This window comes from Phodopus roborovskii, unplaced genomic scaffold (genome assembly GCF_943737965.1).
Source record: "Phodopus roborovskii unplaced genomic scaffold, PHOROB, whole genome shotgun sequence".
Classification (NCBI taxonomy): Eukaryota; Metazoa; Chordata; class Mammalia; order Rodentia; family Cricetidae; genus Phodopus; species Phodopus roborovskii.
Window position 1 is genome coordinate 24,737,179 of NW_026126541.1, and position 14,644 is coordinate 24,751,822.

Below are 14,644 nucleotides of genomic sequence, written 5' to 3' on the forward strand. Positions count from 1 at the left end.
CCTTCCCTGGGGAGCAGAAAGGAGATGGGATGGAGTTTGGTGGGGGAAAAGGGGAGGGCGGGAGGATGCAGGAACTGGGATTGACATGTAAAATAAGCTTGTTTCAAATTTAAATAAAAAGATATATGTCACTTCAACAGGGGAAACCCCATTTAAATGATGCAGGATGCATTTGAGAGTGAGTAAGATGTGTATATAGTACATATAATAACATATAATAGTGCCAAAATGAAAAATCTACACTGATTGGTTGAGTGACTATATTGCTTTATACATATAATAGTAGCTTGATAGGTGTTACAAGTAGGTTTTTCTGCCGGTCTGGTTCTACCGCCACGCCAGCCCCAATTAACACACAGAGACTCTATATTAAATATAATGCCAGGTTGGCCAGGTACTAGTTTCTTATCGGCTAGCTCTGTTTAATTATTAACCCATTTCTATTAAGCTAAGTATTTCCACACGGTCTCATCTTAACGGAAAGTGAGCCCAGACCTCTGTTCCCTCCAGTCTCTACATGCTGACTCCTCCCTACTACTTCCTCGAATCCTCCTTGTCCCCTAGTCCTGCCTATCTTGCTTTCGTATTGGCCAACAGTGCTTTATTCATTAACCAGTATGAGAAACATATTTACAGAATGACATCTCCCATCATCTCCTCTTTTCTGTCTAAATAAAAGAAGGGTTTTAACCTTAACATAGCAAAATATATCACACAACAGTTATCAAATAACTGTTAACAATATTTAGTCCATTAACATTTAGTAAGATTTAAGAAAATATTCCATCATCTATCTTTGTGAGTCTAAAGTCTTATATGTAACTATGTTTAATCCTAACTAAGGAAAACTATAACCATAACTATCTGTCTTCAACTCCTTCAAAGACCACAGAAGGATAATATATAAACTCCAGAAATGACAGAGACAACTCACTGCCTGGTCAGTCACTTGAAGTTCTTCTGTAATCTTCCATCTTCAGCCCATAGGCCAGTGTGTCTGGCAGATTCTTCAGCAAAGCAGGAAACTTTAAACAGTTTGTCAATCACTTTTCTCTGTGTTCCATTTAGATGTTTCATGCACATTATTCTTACCATATTCTATATATGTATACTTTTACTTATGTTCAAGACATTTTGTATATTGATACAATTAGGGATATTTATTATGCTGCCTATTACAGTTCTACCTCTTGTCTAGACATTTCTACTCTACCTCATATATATATATATATATATATATATATAGAGAGAGAGAGAGAGAGAGAGAGCTTAGGTATTTGTTCCTGCTTTACTCAGGGAAGTTTCAATCAGTTTTTTTTTAGCTAAGTTCCTGAGTATTAAAGATTATGTTCACTCATGTTTCCTTTACCTATGAGATTAGTCAGACACAGATGCTTAATCTTCAATCACTTCATAGACATGCAGAACATGGCATTTAAATGTTTTAATATTAGTACTCTGTTGACATGAGACACTATTGCTTCTGACAGCACAGTGCACTTTCCCAAAAATATGTTGGACACTTGTTGCTCCTTCTGGAGTTCATCCTCACTTCGGCTAATGGCCTGTTGGGCAAAGAACTGCCCTACCTTGACCACTGTTTTGGACATGCAGTCGGTCCTATGTGCTTGCAGGAGACAAATATAGAAGACTGCTGAACCTTGCCAAGTCAGGGTAAGACAGCCTTTCTACCTCCCTGCTGTTGTGGTCTGTCAGGTACTCTTAGCCTTAGCCAAAACTGGGTGTACCAACGTTGCTGTGAGACCTAGGGTGACTGTCCAGGTGGCTTGCTGTTTCTGTCCTTGCTGCACCTTTTGGAAGTTTCCCATCCACACTTTCTGTCTACTCTAGTATTGTTATTTTCTTTCTCAGGTCTTGATGAGGTTTAAGATTAAACTATCACAACTATTATTCTCTCTTCCTTGTTAGATATATTAGGTACACTCTATTGTAAACTCTGTTATGCCTTCACCCTAGGACTAGATAAGTCATTTTGTTCTCGATTTTCCTTTTCTTAGAGCACACTTGTTATTCACCGTTTTGTATATAGTTTTGTATCAAGCCTAAATCATTTCTTTAGACTAAAAGGGGAATTGTAGTGGGATATTCACTTTGTCTCCTTCTGTGGCACTGACCACGCCTATTGGGGGGGTGTAGCCATGGGTGGAAGTAACCTGTGGAATGAGGTCTGAGGAGGAGCAAGAGAAAAGCTCTCTGGCTGGTGGGACGCAGAGATGAGAGCATCCGGTGGAACTTGCTGGTGTTCATCTGTCTAGGTTGTAAGTTAATTCTCCCTGAATAAACATCTATTCGGCCTATCTGTTTATCCTGATCCTTCCTTACTAAACCTCAATAGATAGGTAAAAACAAAATCAATTTTACATGTATTTAAAACTGGCAAGCAATACAGTTCTACTAAAATCATATCTTTTCTATTAAATGTCATCAAGCCTTGTCTATTATTTGACTTTAATGTACTCTGAACCTTGTGTATTTAAGCAGGGGTGAATTTTTGTTTTTAAAAAGAACATACTTTGTAAAACACTGAGAAGCTTCTTTAGCAGTCTCATAATGCACCTAAATCATATTTTCCTCTTCCTTTGAGCAACACCTGTCTGTGTAAAATGCAGTGGATGTATTCACACTACAGGTAAGGAAGATGGCAGTACTTTCCAAGGACCTGCCATGCCATTTATAACACATAGGGTTTTCACGCATCACCACTATTTTTTTTTTTCCTTTAAAACTGTGTGCAGACAGTGCTATCAGCAGTCATCAGGTGAGGGGACCAAGGGTGTCACAGACTTATGTAGTTACTTATGTGGGGAGCCCCCTTCCTGTCAGCTTGGGAAGTGCAAAGATTGTTTTCAAAACAAAACAAAAACCAGACATATTGGGCAGAAGAGTTGGTTCTATGGTTAAGAACACTTGTTGGTCTTGCAGAGAACCCTGGGCTCAATTCCTATCACCCACATAGTAGCTTCCAACAAGCTGGCTGTAGCTTAAGTCCCAGAGGATCCAAAGCCCTCTTTTGATCTCTGTTGGGATCAGGTATGCACATGGTACTCATATATAAATTCAGGCAAAACATTGATGTATATAAAAAGAAATCTAAATAAAAGTTTACAAATAGACATATTGCCATTTGCTGCACAATTTATTTTTGGGGATATTATTTGGGTACATAGGTATAGGTTGAACAGCATGTGACCTCCTTTGAGACACAGCAACCCAAAAAAGAAACTTCAAAATGTGCAAGAACAATAAATATCAAAGTTTTGGTCTAAAATATATAAATATAAAATATCAGTCACTTCTGGAAACATCATAAGAAACTCAGCAGTCACACATATCCATGGCAGGTATCTGGAGCAGGCGGTCTTGTATTTGGAGCAGGTCACCTCAGATCCAACACAATTGTTTTTATGTCTTTTACTAGCACATGGCTACATATCTAGAAAAGGAAAATAATGTTCCACAATAGTGTTTAATGCGTGGTTTTCTTTAGGGAATATATATATATATATATATATATATATATATATATATATATATAGAGAGAGAGAGAGAGAGAGAGAGAGAGAGAGAGAGTTCCTTAATTATTTTTTCTCAATTTTATGAATATTGCTGAATTAGGGTAGGGCAAACACAACATAAGCATCTCTGAGAGTGATCCATGCTGTCTATTCACACTGAACATCTGTGAAAATAATTCCGGCTATGAAGCCAGGCATTGTAGTGCATATCTTCAATCACAGCTCTCAGGAGGTGGAGACAGGTGAATCTCTCGGAGTTTGAGGGCAGCCTGGTCTGTATAGTGAGTTCCAAGGTTACACAGAAAGACCCTGTCTCAATAATAATCACCATCACAACAACAACAATAATCATCCATGATGCCTACTCACACTGAAAAGCCTGGGGTCCTTGGTGTGAGGATGAAAGCCCTTCTTTTTACAAGTGGAAACTTCAAGCATGCCAGCATTAGTGAGCCTGAAAATGCCAGTGCTAGGCATGAGAATAGAAAGAAACACCAAGTTAAAGACCGTCTGGGAAGACATAAACTGTGGTGATATTTTGTTTGTAATCTAACAAATAAAGCTTGCCTGAAGATTAGAATGCAAAGCCAGCCACAGCCATAGAGGCCAAGCAGTGGTGGGACACACCTTTAATCCCAGCACTCTGGAGACAGAGACAACGGATCTCTGCTGGTTCAATGCCACCCTGGGTTACATGAAATTGCTCCAGTCTAAAAGAGAAACAGGGCTCACACAAAGGCGATCTCAGGACTTGGGATCCCACACCTTTAATCTCAGCACTAGAGAGGAATATAAGGTGGGAGGAGACAGGAGCTCATTACAGCCTGAGGAGCAGTGCAGTCTAGAGATGCAATCTGAGGGTTCGGTGGTAGAGGTGAGAACTCTCTAGTGGCTGACCGTTCTGCTCTTTATTTGTTAAATCATAAACAAAATATCTCCACAATAAACAGGCACATTCCTCAAATCAGATGGAGGAAGAAATCACAAACCAGGAATTCCAAGTGACTTTTACAACTAGCCTCACCATGACTACCATTAGATGCATTGATCTCCAAGTACCCATAAGACCCAAAATGGACAGGTAGCTGAACTGTCGAGACCCTATAGGAAAGGTCATACACATGCTCTCCACCCCAGCAGACAGTTCCAATTTCTGTAATGTTAGTGTTCTTTACATCAGTAATCAGGCAGGTGGCAGTGTTGGACATTGTGATAAACACAGCATAGAAACTCTCATCTAGTGTCCTTCACATCAATCCAGGACATGTAAGGATGAAGGATGAAGAAGCCAGGATCACTGTGTTCAGGTATCCTACAGCCTGCAGGCTTCAATGTCTTTCTGATCCTTAAAACTACTTGTAAACTGAAGTCTCCAGAAAAAGAAAAGCCATTCCTGTGTTAAAAGATCTGTCATACAAGGTCAGATGACTGATATTCTCGGTGTGGAGGGTTAGACTATTGTAGATACTATGTGCCAAATTCTCTAGAGCTGTGTTTAGCTTCCTTCAGAACTATTCACCGCCCTCCTTTGTGTGATGAAGATCACAGTTTTATAAAATATTCTTAACAGACATTTTACTGTTCCAAAATCTGCAAATGTCAATAGACAACATCTGATTCCCACGGCACAGCTTTCTCCCCTGCTTTGCTATAACCTTTCTGCATGCCGTTTCTGCCAATGTATTTGGTAAATGCCTTGACTTTTAACTACCTTTGTTCTGTAAACAATAAAATCCAATGCATCAGTTCCTAATGTAGAACATGTTTTCAGGGCAACTTGAATCCATGTTCATGGGCCATGGCCACTTACATCTGGCTCAAGAAAAAGGTCATTCTTTCCAAGATGAGGGTAATGATTTGTGTTAACATTTGTATTCCCAAACTAGGAAAGCTTTGGAGGTAACTGAGGAAGGCTAGTACATTTCTTTCATAAAACACAGAAGAGTAGATATATAATTTTTAAATCAACTGGTATGGTGACCCTGTCACACGTTATCACACTAACAGAAGGGGAACTAGCAGGCTTACCTTTGAAAGGACTTAAAACAACAACAGATTATAGAGCTACAGGTACACAGGAACTAGCCACAGCCCACCCCTTGCCGAAGGGCCTCATATCCAAGTACCATAGCACGGTGGACTCAGGAGCCCTCTTGTCACACTTACTCTTTATGTTTTGGGGAACACACAATGGCAATAGCCTCTGGCAACATAAGCTGATAGGAGCAGTGAGTGTGAAGATCCACACTGGACAGGAACGCAGTTTGCGTGGGGTGTGTCTACAAATGGGAAAGAAAACAGTCTCATTAAGGAAGCCTATTAGGGAAGTTTGCTTAAACTTTTCCTGTAATTTTTACTAAGCAAACACACATGAAAAACATGTTTTGGTGAAGGCTGGTGAGGCAGCTCAGTGGGAAAAGTATTGGTAAGCAAGCCCAATGACCTGGATTCGATCTCTGGGACCCATGATGGGAGGAGAGGATTGACTCCCTGAAATAGGTCCTCTGACTTTCACATGTATGCCATGGCACCTACACACCTGTACTTGCACCCATCACACTACTAATAATGATATACTATATGTTATATATTATATACCTATATATAGTGTATATACACTATAATAATAGCAACACATAAATAAAAATTAATTCGGTGGAGCTAATAGAATTCTTCCATTTCTACCATGCTATTGTTTGTTTGTAATAACAATGACTTAGAGACAAAATTCCTATGAGTGTATGTGCTTTCCTTGTGACAACGAGTGAGGATGGCTTCACTTGCCAGAGGCATGAAATAGATGCTTCATTAATCTAATGAGGCAACAATCTATCTCAGTCTATATACAAGGATCTCAAGACTCAGGAAAATGAAGCAACATGGCCACAAAGATCAGAAACCTGCAGTCTTGGACACTTTTGTATTATAACAGAACTAAATATAGCACATCAATGACATTGTCTATGGCTCTTATCCTTATAACCAGGGGGAGGGAGGTCTCCAAGTTGCTGTAGGTGCTTAAAACTCATCAAGCTTAGCCACTGAAAAGACACAAAGACAAAGGATAATATGAATGAAATCCTGTACACACTGAATGCTTACCCTGCCTTACAGCCACTCGCCCAGTAGTCTCAAAGACTTGATAGAAGAATGAGAAAGAGGGCTTGACACCTCGCCTCTGCCAGAGAATCCTTGAGTAAAACAGAGCTGTCTATGTCATAGCAGCATGGAAGACGTGTTCTACGGAACCACTGTGCTATGGAGGCAGCAATCAAGTTGTCCATAGAAAAGTTACTATGCCCATCATTCTATTTCAGAGTGGATGCACCATGTAAACATCAGAGCCTTTCATTTCTGCCTCAAAGAACCATGTTTATGTTCAGGAGAACATTTCTTCCATGGGAGCATGGTACTCCCATTGCAGAGGAAAATGATGATGGTGACGACAATAGCAGAAAATGCCATTTATTACAAAGGAATGAAGTGCTAGCCTCAAAAGGAATCACTTTCCATGAATTAAGACATAGAGTTCTCACTAAGGTCTGTTGTTACTATCCCATTTAATAAACAAAGAGATAACTGAGATGAACATCACAGTATCTTCTAGAAGTCAAAAGAGCCAGACAAGCAAAGGCATTTAGAATTCAACTCCAGGTCTGCCAGATCCATCCAGACATTTTTCTTGATGACAAGTTTATAGAGAAGATCTAGCCCTGGGATTGGCTGCTGTTACCGTGTGCTGTAAAAACCAGCACGATTTCACCATGCTTTAGAAATGTAACTAACAGTTGTGTATTTTCATTTAATCACAACAGCTGGATTCAGTAAAATCAATTTAAATCTTGAAAATCCAGAATGATGAAAATTCATTTTTTAAAAAAAGATTTGTTAAATTTATTATGTACACAGTGTTTTGGCATATAGATGGTTGAGAGCCACCATGTGGTTGCTGGGAATTGAACTCAGTGTCTCTGGAGTAGCAGCCAGTTCTCAACCACTGAGCCATCACTATAGCCCCAACAAATCCATTATGTTATGAGCAGTTTTCCCACCAGCCTAGTCCCACAGCCGCATCAGCCCCAAATAACACACAGAGACGCTGTATTAGATATAAAGTGGTCAGCCTGTTTCTAGTGTTTCTTATTGGCTAGGTCTATCTTAAATATCAATCCATTTCTAACAATCTAAATGTTTCCACATGGTCTCAGCAGAGAGGGTCCAGACCTCTTCTCTCTCAATCTTGAATCTCCCCTACTACATCTCCCAGAATCCTCCTTGTCTCCTAGTCCTGTCTATCTTGCCTTCCTATTTGCCAACAGGGCTTTATTCAGTAACCAATAAGAGAAATCTATTTACAGAATGACATATCCCATCCCCATTATTTAAACGGGTCTATTTGATGAATACGCCCAGTTTCACATCAACAGTGATCCAAGAAATGTTAGAATCCAATATTCTGGCCCTAGCCATTTGTTCAACTCCCCAGCCATTTTATGTACACACTTCTGCTCTGTGGGGCAGGCCCTGACTGTGTGGACTCCTGTTGGTATACACAAACATTGTTTAAAAGAAGTATCATCAGAAAAAGATTATAAACTAATTTAGACATACAATAAAGGAAACTATTACACCTGGCTAAATCACTGTTAGGTTATCTGAACCCATCAGAGAAAGGTCCACTGTCAAGTGCTACCTTTCTTAATTCTGCATGAAACAGAAAAGTATAGGCTACCTCCTTTCAAATACAGATGTGACCAATTTATACACAGCCTGGCAATGAACAAACTGCTTTAATATCACAACACGTATTAACTCCAGGAAATGTAAAAACAAGAAACTGTTTACATTCAGCTAAATTTCTGTATGAAGAAAACAACACACCACACAAAAAATAAACCAGAACCCCAAGGCCAAACATACATGAATCCATCCGAGTGTGAGGAGACCATGTTGATCCTGAACACTGAATAATTCTTCTACATTCTCTACGTCGCAATAGTCTGGACCCGCAGACTGCTTTGGCACGATCACATGGGTAATAGTGAATTCGTTATGTGTCTACAAAACAATTATCCAAGAACAAGTAACAAGTCTCTGACAGAAGAGACCCCTGAATGGGGCGTGGGATGCTTTGTTATTGGCTAGCAGACCTTACCACTTGTACTACCCCTCTCAATGCAACAGTATAGCAATTCAAAAAAAAAACAAACAGAAAAGTTGACTCTATTGAAAGTTTCAGGCATCAGTCTTTTGGGGGCTTGAAATCCATTTCTATGGTAGAAAATACAAATGGATTTAGCATCAAGGACAGCAATGAGAGATGGAGGTTTAGTTAATAAATAATGCCTTGCCATACTATACCTACAAAGGAAAATGTCTTCACACAGCAAGGCTGGTTTCTATGGGGGACAAGGACTAATTTGCAAATGTGTGTGGTGTTACTAAAAGGTGTCACTATAAATTGTAGGGGTTGTTATCTTCTTTTCATTAGTTCTATGTAATTATGAAAACATTAGGACCTTGCTAAGAGTCACCAGTGTTTTCCAGAAATAAAATAACATGGCTCCTAAATTAAGTAAAAAGAAAGAAAAAACATCGCTCTCCTGGGGAAAAGGTATGTGTGGGACGGAAAAGGTCTAGAAGTAAAGATGGGGATTTTAGGTCACTGGGTTGTGAGATGATGTTATCTCCAGGCCCCCTGGCCTCCCCATCTCTCTGTAGTACCACTCTCTCTCCAGCCTCAGGGCCTCCCTACCCATTGAGCTATTCCTTGCATCTTGATGTGAAATCTACCATTTTCCTAAATGTTCTGTTTACAGCGTTTTATGGTGTTTCTGAAATTTTAGAGTTCACTTTTTTAGAATGCTGAGGTCATGAACAATGACTAGTTTAAGGCAGTTCATGTATATGAGGTTGTCATAATACTTGCAGCCCACCCCCCACGTGCTCCCACCCTGCTCTCCTTATCACAGGGAGGCCAGTGTTACCGAGAGCAACCTGCTGAGAGATGAAAGGAGACGTACCAATTTGCCACAGAGGATCCCACAGGTTTCTATTCCTCTCACTGTGTTAGACTCAGCCAGCAGCAGAAATTTATGGCAAAGATCTCTTGATAAAACCACACACCTCAGTCCTTCAACCACTAAATCTAAGACAGAGAAAGGGGAAACATAATAAAAAACAAACCTTGGGTCTCGTCCTTCAGAACTGAATTTTGGTGAGCAACTAAAATATAAATTTCAACATTAGCAGGTGTTTCATTTTTTACCGTTCATTAAAAAAGAAAGAGCAAATCTCTTGAAAGTGAATGTTGATTAGAAGGAGGGTAGTATTTCACATGAAAATTATCTTATAAGAAAGTTTTTAATGAGCCAGCACTCTTACACAATAGCCCTCTGGAGCAACTGTTGCATTCCAGTGTTTTCTCTCTGCACATTGCAAACATGCCACAGAACCCACAGGCCACAGTTCACATATCATAAGACACAGGATGAATATCTCTTATTGGGTTTGTTATGTGCTGCTTCTAGTCTAATGAATGTGGGAGATCAGTAAACAAAACATGTTTTTTGGAAACAATTACCAGTAAAGTAGCATACACAACGGCTATCTACTATGACTCTTCAACAGGTGCCTCTGCCAAAGAGAGTTGCCTACTAGATTTGGGAAACTTGCTAGAATGATGACTGACAGCACTTAACTAACACCACTAACAGCTCTGGAAACCCACATGGTTCACAGGTTGTCTGTTAAGAGACTGATACCCTGATACCCCATCGGTCCATGCTCATGCTAAACACCACACTTAAGTATCTGACTTTTGAGCCAAGGTCTCAGTAACTAATTTCTCAATATCTTCTTTCTGGAGTCCCCAGAGTGTCTTGAGCAAAATACAAAGTAGGAAAATAAACGTGTAGACTTCTCATCCACAATCTCTATTCAGTAACAAAACATGACCTGCTCTATAATCAGACAAGTTAGGTGGGTTGGATTTTAAAGTCAGATACAGTAAAAGACGACGTGCCTCTGTCCTACATCACTTACTCTGAACAGCACTCAGAGTGGCCGCTGGCTTTAAGGCCCTGTTCACGGGAGGAGAGTGGTCGGAAAAATCGCTTCCATCACTTTTATGAGGCTGATCGGCAAATACATTCCGTAGAGAGTTGTTCTGGAGGGTGGAAAAGCAGGACAGCCCGCTTCCATCCGTCTTCTCAGACAGCACTGCGGAGTCTTGACCTCTCATCTGGCCCCGGGCCAACTCTTGTTTCTTGAGTTGATCTTCGAAAAACAGGAACTGTTCGGATTCTAATTGCTGCTGGCGCATTTGAGCTATTCGCTTGCGCTCCGCCTCTATCAGTCTCTGATGTTCCAACTTTTTGAGAATCTCAGCTTTATATTTGTTCTAAGGAGATGGTTGCCAGAAGAAAATGTTAGTTTCCAAGTAAAAAAGCATCAAACTGAAATTAGATTCTTTATTCTTGTGTGTGTGAGAGAGAGATTAATAGTAAAACAAATAAAATAAACATCACAGCAAAAACTCTGAATTTGATAAAGAAAGCAATTTCTAAAGCCACTATATTTTATGAGATGCAGCACAGAAATCATGTTCTACACTTCCCTATCATTCTAAATACTGTATAATACCAATGTCTTGTCCTCCTAACCCCTCTGATGTCTTGAAACAATGTATCTCGTCCCTTAAACAGCACTGCCCAATTTGGTAGCCACTGCTGTTTAAATTCAAACTAATTTAGATGAAATAAAACCAGTAATGCAGTTCTCAGACACACTAGCCACATTCTGGGTACCCAGTAGCCTCCTATACTGGTGGATGCTGTAATAGAAACAACAAATGGAGCAAGTCCCCTGTTCTATTTCTTTTGCTTGGGGCTCCCAAGGGCCTTTGAGCATTTGCCTGTAGAATGCATCTTCTGGGTGTACTTAGGGAATCACAGAGAAGTGGTTCCCTAAAGTGTTTCACATGTCTCCTATCAGTGTTTTTATTTCTTCTAACCAAAAGTCAGTCATGTTAAAAATTAAGAATCACAACACCCAGTCCTAACAAAATATCTGGGCGTTATTAGGATAGAGCGATCCCAAGAAGTTAGTAAGTTCCCCAATTCATGTTGATAGAAACTTAGTGGCGAGCTACTGAAGGATGGGAAGAGTACAGGGGACTCAACAATATTACACACACACACACACACACACACACTCACACACGGGGTTTTGTAAGCATTAGGAATTCTGATTTGGCATGAATTCTACATTTCCAATAAGCATCAGGGAAGGCTGGTGCTGCCCAAAGTCAGGGCTTGTACGTAGACTGAATCCTCCCCCTTAGCCTTGGCTGCTGCCACTCTACCTCTGCAGAAATTTGCACGTGGGGTACAACTGTGGGCTGTGACTGTGCAAAGCCACTGGTGTTGCCACAGTAGAACATGGCACAGCTGTCTCATATGCTCCTCCCAGGGAGACCTCCCAGGAGCACCATCCGTACTCCCTCTACATTTTAGCTAAAACACCTCACGCCAGCCAGCCTTCGGGCTATGCCCCAGAAGCTCCAGGCCTGTTAGCAGAGAATGAAGGGAAGTGAGAGTTGCTGAAGCTGGCTGGCTACCTCCAAAGCAAATGGTCACCCAACTACAAAGAAGCAAAGCAGTACTTCTAATAAGCTTGTAAGACCTGAGCACAGGGAATCTGAGGACCCTATAGATTTACTGGGTAGCCTCCCCTTTCACTGCCCTCCAGTCTCCCTTCAGTATGTAACAACAATCCAGAAACTGGCATCTGTTGGAACTATGACCATGTTTCCCCCACACAGTTAGCTGTTCTGTCTTGATGAAATGTTGATTGTACTATTTAAGAACAAAATCCACATCAAAAACTGTGCTCTGTTTTTTTTTCTACTTTCTGCAGCTTCCTTCTGTTCATCTGGGTGAAAAAAAATGGATCAGCCATCTGGTTCAAGGTTACACTGGCAGGAGTAGGTCAGATGCGCCATTTAAATCACTGTAGGAAATGTATTTCCTAATGCATTGCTCTATTAGATGTTTCAGGAAATGGAAATACCACATCCTTAGCACACATGCTTTATCTGGACATCCACCTGAATCTTTTATTAGTTTCATATCACTGCATCTTTAATTTTTAATTTAATTGTATATAATTCAAAACCTCATACAGAAATGAAATTCAAAAGCCATTTTCATAAAAGCAAGAAGAGTGAAGAAATAAACGTCCCTATTGAACTTACTTTGCTTTGCAAATACTCTTGGTATTCTGTGTTATATTTCCTCAGCAGGTCCTTTTTCAATTCATCTGTCCTTGGGAATGCAATCTCCTTCAGTTTCTTTCAAAAATACATGTACACATCAGTTAGTGGGGTTTTTCAGTACACTCATTCAGAGTGTTGAGAATAAAAACAGCTGGGATGTGTATTAGAAATCAAGTTATAAGAAGCAAAGATAATCTCAGAAAAGTAAATCTACTCCAAAATACAGCTTTTAGCAATAAAAAAAAAAAAGTGTGTGTGTGTGTGCGCGCGCGCGCGCGTGTGTGCACACACTCCTCCCTTTGTAAGATCTCGATTGAGCACTAGTTAGATAAGCATTTTGTTTAGGCAGGTATCAATAGAATTTCACATTGTCTTTGGGAACAGTTACTATTGGCATTACAAGGGAGAAATGAAAGGGTATATAGTGCGTATGGATTCCTACAAGTCAGATGTAAAAAGCAGCCAAGTATTTCATAACTATTCATATTCCAGGGCTAATCCCAGATCTACTACTGCCTCACAATTCTTATTGACAAGAAAACCCAGGGAACTGGAAAGAGTCCAGTCGTACCCTCCCTTGTGGGGGAAAGGAAGCAAAAGCCTAATGAGATTGGTTTGTACAAGTAGTTAATGGTTTAGTTAGGACAAGGATCCAAATTCTTCCCTCGAGCTAAACCCTCCCACCAAAATTTCTTTCCAGGAGGTAAATGGTTACACACCACTTAGCAACAGGGATATATCCTAGGAAACTTATATTTCAGTGATTTTATTACTATGTGAAAGTCATAGCATATACATAAACTAAGGCAGTTACAATGTCACAATGCAATAGAAGTTAATGGGACCATTGTCATCATAGGGTTCAGGGGTTGAGACTTCATGCACACAGCTAGATAAAACTTATGGCTACCTCAAAAATCACCCCCTGATTCTCACATAGTTATTTCAACCTGGGGCAATAATCTAAAGTAGAAATGGCTGCTTCAGGTTAACACATGGAACAATCTTTCTGTCAATCTTTTGAAGAACTTGTAAAGAATTCTTTCTTTACATCGTAAGTTGATGGAGCACACTCTCCTTTCTCCTTTTTCCCAATGTAAATTAGACACCTTGAATAGCCACAGTCATAACCATTAAGCTTGTTAGGAGGAAATCAAAATGTCACGGCTGAAGAAATGGGGTTCTTGTGCTTAAACTCTCCTGAGGACAAGACAAGAAGGAAGCTATGAATCAATAACATATCCTTAAGGGCATTTGATCTCACAGTGAAAGATAACCCAGTGTACCTTCATGATATCCTGCTTCTCCGGTACTTCACATTGCTGATAATCTCGATGGCTGGGAAGCTTTTCTACAAACAATCTAGAGAAAGAAAAAACATGGCACTGGGTAGTGAGATATCCCTCCGCCTACACCTGTTGCACTGACCATGCCCATTGGGAGCATGGGGACAGGTGTGGGCATGACCAGGGGGGACTAGGTCTGGGGTCCAGGACCCCAGCTCGCTCTCCTGCTTCCTGGCTGGAGACAGAGAGCATCTAGAGGCATCCTTGGAACAGGAACCTGTGGCAGTCATCTGTTTCTGATATAAGTGCTGTCTCCCCGAAAAAACATCCATCAGCCTATTGTTTCCCAGATTCTTATTTACCACGTTATAGCATTAGCATTCCATGACAGCAAAAGGCTAGTGATACTTTCTAAGGAGCATTCTTAAAAAAAAAAAAAAAATCTACACTCAACAACTTTTTACTTTGTGTGTGTGTGTGTGTCTGATTCTATGACCTATTGAAAATATAATTCAAAAACCAAAACTTTTACAGCATTTTGGACA

The 14,644-nt window shown here is 40.2% G+C and overlaps 1 protein-coding gene across 3 annotated transcripts in view; it reads right to left on the minus strand.

Annotated features, from left to right (window-relative positions):
- Positions 1–3,150: 3,150 nt before the first annotated feature.
- The window catches only part of Stambpl1 (STAM binding protein like 1), a 38,534-nt gene continuing 27,040 nt past the window's right edge, over positions 3,151–14,644 (minus strand). For all 3 annotated transcript variants that reach the window (XM_051199825.1, XM_051199827.1, XM_051199826.1), the window contains exons 4-11: positions 14,100–14,175; positions 12,793–12,888; positions 10,581–10,938; positions 9,560–9,684; positions 8,457–8,594; positions 5,703–5,815; positions 3,906–4,005; positions 3,151–3,454 (exon numbers count right to left, since the gene is read on the minus strand). In XM_051199825.1, the coding sequence (XP_051055782.1) occupies positions 3,398–3,454; positions 3,906–4,005; positions 5,703–5,815; positions 8,457–8,594; positions 9,560–9,684; positions 10,581–10,938; positions 12,793–12,888; positions 14,100–14,175 (1,063 nt within the window). In that variant the 3' untranslated portion in view covers positions 3,151–3,397. The remainder of the gene's footprint in view (positions 3,455–3,905; positions 4,006–5,702; positions 5,816–8,456; positions 8,595–9,559; positions 9,685–10,580; positions 10,939–12,792; positions 12,889–14,099; positions 14,176–14,644) is intronic.